This window comes from Emiliania huxleyi (assembly GCF_000372725.1).
Source record: "Emiliania huxleyi CCMP1516 unplaced genomic scaffold EMIHUscaffold_627, whole genome shotgun sequence".
NCBI classification, from domain to species: Eukaryota; Haptophyta; order Isochrysidales; family Noelaerhabdaceae; genus Emiliania; species Emiliania huxleyi.
Window position 1 is genome coordinate 1,970 of NW_005197294.1, and position 5,366 is coordinate 7,335.

At 65.2% G+C, this 5,366-nt stretch overlaps 1 protein-coding gene across 1 annotated transcript; it reads right to left on the reverse strand.

Moving 5' to 3' along the window:
- Positions 1-603: 603 nt before the first annotated feature.
- On the reverse strand, positions 604-4,179 carry EMIHUDRAFT_459788 (hypothetical protein; the record flags this gene model as incomplete). Its single annotated transcript, XM_005763590.1, has 12 exons — positions 604-778; positions 875-987; positions 1,059-1,695; positions 1,864-2,001; positions 2,083-2,138; positions 2,443-2,479; positions 2,751-2,850; positions 2,922-2,977; positions 3,057-3,125; positions 3,451-3,501; positions 3,597-3,991; positions 4,173-4,179. 12 exons carry the CDS (start codon positions 4,177-4,179, stop codon positions 704-706), a joined length of 1,734 nt encoding a protein of 577 aa, XP_005763647.1. The 3' UTR covers positions 604-703.
- Between the last annotated feature and the right edge of the window lie 1,187 nt (positions 4,180-5,366).

Below are 5,366 nucleotides of genomic sequence, written 5' to 3' on the forward strand. Positions count from 1 at the left end.
GGCCAGGGGCGGGGGTCGAGCCGTGAGTGCTCCGCCGGGGCGAGCTTCTGGGTCCATGGCACCGCTGCCGGACCCGTCCGAGAGCCTTTCCGGACACGTTCGCTCGATGGCCTAGCTGGCGGCCGATATTCGACAACCAAAGCTCCGGACGCCGCGGCCAAAGATCCGCGCACAGTCCCAGGGCTCGTGGTGAGTGTGGGGTGTGCCTCACGAGGCGGAGAGGCCGCGTGAACTCCCGTAGAAGCTCGCGAAGTGCGGATTTGGAGCGCCGCGCCGGACCTCCGCCGGGGCCCGCCGGGGCCGCGGGAGAGGTCAGAAATCGTTTTGGGGGGTAGACTACTACAAACCGGTCACGGTCCCGTCCAGTTTAGTCCCTTGGCCGGCCCTGGGCCGCTCGGCACCGCGCGGGGGTGCCGTTAAGCGACCCTACGGATTTTCAGTGGTCGATTTTGGCCAAAAAGCCCAATGTGGGGTGTGTATTCACACCTCGAAAATGGAAAATCGTTTCACAGAAGGTACACCCCTCCCTACGGCTATCCCCTACGGCTATCCCTTTTTGGCCTATACCTGCTGCCGCCACGAATACACACACACCACCGGATACGGCTCAACATAGCGGCGCTGCGCACAGGCAGCATCTTGCGAACGAACGCTGTCGTTTGGCGGCTGAGAGTGACTGAGTGAGTCTGGGGCGGGATTTCGCTCAGGCGAGCTCTTGGGACTCGTCCTGATTACCTCCGTCCTCGGCTGCTGAAGAGCGACGCGTCGGGAAGATCACCTGATCGGGGCGCAGCAGCCGGCTGCTTTCAGTAGCCGCCGTGCAGGGCACCACAATCCATGGGGGCGAACGCCGACTAATGGCGTACGGGCGTACCTCGGTCGCCCCGCACTGCCACGCGAAACTCACCGCACCGCCGCACAGCGGGCAGCACGGGTGGGGATGTGCGAACAGCTGGTCCACCTCCGTGCGTCGCACCCAGTGCCGGCCTGGGGCGAGGGGGGGAGGGAGCGCTGGCTGCAAGAAACGCAGGGGAATGGCGGGGTGAAAGAGCACGCACAGTTCTCCATGAGGCAGTAGGCCGTGGGGTCGCGCGACGCGTGGCTGTCGTCTTCGGGGCGGATGCCGTCTCTGACCCGCAGCGACAGCTCAAGCGGCGGAAATTCGGGCTCCGTCTCCGCGTAGCACGCCATCATGAGCAGGATCACCAGCGCGATTGCCGGCTTGTCGAGCGGCGCCTGATAAGCCCACGCGTCGAAGCGGCAGCAGCGCGCGAGGTGCTCGCGCTCTCCCTCGTCCTGCTGCCGGACGAAGCACCGCGCGAGGGCGGTCAGCAGCGCCCAGCGCGGCGTGTCTGGCTTGAGCAGGGAGCGGTGTCCGTTCGGCACGATGAAGCGAGTGGCGCGCCGCGAGCTCGCCCGGTTGCCGGCGAAGGGTAAGATGTGCACGGATTGGACGGCGCGAGCAGTGCTCTCGAGCAGATCCGGTCGGCCGGCGATGATTCGCCAGCGCTCTGCGGTCGCCTTGTCGACCCCACCGAGCGCGCGACCGACGGCCAGGCTCTCGCTGCGGATGCCCGGCCGGGTGGCAGGCCCTTGGAGCTGCGGAGGAAGAGACAGCCGCCGGAGGGCGCTCGGCACGTCAAACGCAGGAGGCGGAAGCAACGGGCCGAGGAAGGTGTGCTTGGCCACGAGCTCCTCGAGAGGCGGAGATGTGGGCATGTATGCACGTCGCTGAAAAAAGAAGAGCCGATTTGAGTTGTTCTCGAATGCCGGAATTCGGCGATGTGCATCTTGATCTTGATCTGGATCTTCATCTTGATCTTGATCTTCGATCGTCGGCGGTCTCGCGACGGCGGCGCCCACAGCCGCCGAGCGGGCCAGTTCATCCCCGCACACGGCCCTGGAGTCTTGCGCGGTCGATACACGCGCTCGGAGCCGCGGCGGTGGCGACCCGCGGTGCGCCGGCCGATCGGCGGGATCCACTCGCACACCCTGAACCTCCTACGCGCCGCCCGTGCAGGGGCTGCGCTCTCTCGGCGGGCGGGCTGGTGCCGGCCGGGACCGACCGCGCTGGGCAGGGACCGGCCGCGTCGTCCGCTCCGCGGCCGCTGCAGCATTGCCGGGATCGGCGAGCGCTCCTGCGAGGCGCCTCTGCCGCTCTCATTCTCGAGGTGGGCGGCCGGCGAGTCGTCGCCAATCGCCCGCGTCTTTGTGGCCGCGGGTCTCATTGCGGAGCGCGCGTATGCGGCACGAGGCAGACTTTCTCGGATGGTCCCGCCTGGGGTTCGGCCCGTGTGTGCGCGGCGGCACGCGAAAAGATAGGGTGCGCAAGCACATATCACACGTCTCAATCGGGTCTCGTAGTCTTTGGACAAACATAGTGTGCGTAAAACAGGGACACGTTCCCACAGACGCATGCAACAGAGTGGGACGGAGGCACACCTCTCGCCTCTCGCGGCGCTCGCAGACCTAGCTGGTCCTGTACGAGCGCGGCACATACACATGCGAGATACCCGGGTACGTCCCACAAACGAGCGGGGACAGAAAGGAAACCCACAAATGCCGGTACAGAGCATACGCGGGCGCATGCACGCGCGCGGCGAACGTTCAGTGGCCGCCGCCCGCCGCGCATCGCCTCCGCTGCCACTCCCACCGCAGCCTGCTGCTGCCGGCTGCCGGCCGCCAGGGCGGCGCTGCTGCTGCTGCTGCTGCTGCTGCGGCTGCGGCCGAGCGGCGGGCGGCCCGATGACAGCGCGGCCATCTGCCTCCTGCCTCGCTGCCGCCGCGGCGTCCAGCACCTTGTCTGCTCCCAAGACCAGGTGGAGCTTCTTCTTGGAGACGGCGTGCTGCCTATAGGGTGCATCGCACCTCTCGTGCCTCTCGTCTCCTATAAGGAGGGAAGAGCAATCCTCCCCCCTCACCACTGCGCAGCGGTGGTAATAGCGAAGTGCTGCTTCGTGTTTACAACGCTGCCCACCTGTGTCCAGCCCGGCGGTCGGTGATGGAAGTGCAGCGGCTGGCTGCTGGGAGAGAGGGAGGGGGCACGCCAGGCGAACGCGCAGGTCGTAGCCGGGGCAATGGAGTAGCTGCACGAAGTTGTCGCAGAGGATGGACTGCGTCGCGTTCTCGTCCGGAATGACCATGTCCGACACCGTGACTGCAAGAGGAGGGGGTCACCTTATGGTGGTCGTAGGGTGTGGAGGGTGGTGGTGGTGGTGGTGGTGGTGGTGGTGGTGTGTTTGGGGGGGGGGGGATGGGCGCGCCCTGTGTGGTGCCGCAAGGGGAGGTGGTGCCGGGCTCGGCCGGCTCCGTGAACTGGTATGAGATCAAGACGAGCGTGGGGGGGTCGTCTGCGCCCGCCGCCCGCTTGCGCCCGCCTACCCCCCGCCCGCCTCCCCCCCGCGCGTCGAGGCCTTCAGGCCGCGGCTCCGCCCTCTGAAGCAGGTCGACGCAGATGATGCTCTCCAGCACGTCCTCGGCGTCGAGCTTGATCGGCGTCGCCTGAAAGGAAGGGTGTGTGGGGTGGCGATGGGGCCTGGGTCGGGCCGGGTGGGTGAAGTGCGCGGGGAGGGGCGGGGGGAGAGGCGGATCGAGACCTCCACGTCGGAGTCCGACTCCGACTCGAGCGGCACAAACAGGAAGGCCTTCTTGTCGCCGTCCTCGACCTCCTCGCGTTCCCGCTCGCGCAGCTCGCCCGCGCACAACTCGCCGTTCACAGGGGCAAGCGACTCGAGCGGGAAGTTGACGCTGGTCAGGTCTCCGTCTCGTTCCTCGACGACGTCGGCGTAGGTGCGCGCCAGCTCTGTCAGCTTTTCCACGAGCTTTTTATGGCTGAGGGATTGAAGGGCGCCCTGGTCCTTGCCAACCGCCTGCGCGACCTCGTAGATCTTGTCCATGAGCTGCGTCCTGGTCCACTTGCTCTTTTGCGACCAGCGCTGCGCTAGCAGCATGAGCGTCGACTCGAGCAGCATATCGGGCGGCTTGCCAGGGCCTGGCGGGCGGCCTGGCGGGAAAAAAATCGATTGCGGCAAAGAGAGAGAGAGAGAGCGCCTGTTCACGGCATGGAGGGTGAGCCACACCGAACGTACCGAGCGAAGAGCCGAGCGGAAGGAGGACGGGGAAGATGACCCCGAGGAGGACGAACCAGTGGAAATCCAGTTGTCAGATGTCACGATGCATCCGAAGGGTACCCCAGCTCCGGCATCATCCGTCATGACCTGTAGGCAAATGATCGGTGTGGGAGTCAGAAATATGGTCCTTGCGCGAGGGGAGCTCGATAGACTCGAGGGGCCAGGATACGCCGCGAGGAGGACGGAGTTGCGCCGAAAGGCGAAAGAAGCCGCGAGAACAAGGGACCGGCAGGCGGCGGCGGCACAGGACGAGGCAGAAGAGAACGACGCGACAGAGGAGGAAATGACAAGGGAGAGAACGACGAGAGTGGGACGACCGCGAGGTGGCATGAAGGTTGCAGCGAGAAGCGGCGAGAGACTGCGAAGAGAGATAGGAAGAGGCAGACTCCCTAGGGTGGGCGACGGCTAGCGCACCACACACCTCTCCTTAAAATCCCTGTGTGGTGGCGGCGTGCCGTCCTCCCATCCCTCTCTTGGGTTGTCTGTTTTCTTTCTTTCTTTTCTTTACGCCCTGCTGAGGATAGGCCCTGTGCCTCTGTGTTCGTGCGTCGCCCATCTCTCCTGGAACTCTATTTATTCATTAATTACCCGTCCCGTCCCTAGGGAAAAAAGAGGCGGGCGCATTGTTTGGGCTTCCTAGGCCGATGGCCGTGCGGCGCATTGTTTGGGCTTCCTAGGCCGATGGCCGTGTGTGCTGCCGTTGATCGCCGAGTGGCCTCTAGCGCCGCCGGAGTGTGCCTCACACGCACCGCCACCGGTGCCGAACCCAGCCGCACGTGAGTGAGCGAGAGCAGAGCGAGAGGCGAAGCAGACAGAGAGGCCGGGCGGTGCACTGGTGGGTGGAACTCTCGCGGGCCGACCCTCTCACACAGACAGACTCGCAGACCAGAGACACACGGGAAGGCAGCAAAATGGCGCACACTGACAGAGAGAGAGAGAGAGAGGGAGGGAGAGAGGGAGCGGGAGGGAGAGAGGGAGAGAGGGAGAGAGGGAGAGAGGGAGGGAGACAGGGAGAGAGATGAACGTGAGAGAGATCCCACCACAGTCCACACACACACAACGGTACAAATACGGGCAAGGCATTTCTAGGCCTCCGTCGGTTTATGAAAATTCGGTTTTGTGTGGGCTTGTGTGGTGCTCTGCTAGGGAGGTCAAATGGATCGACGGGTGCGTCGTCTCGGCATGAGCAGCATTCGCCTGCGCAGTGGTTGGGAGGGGGGGGGGGGGGGGAGTCTC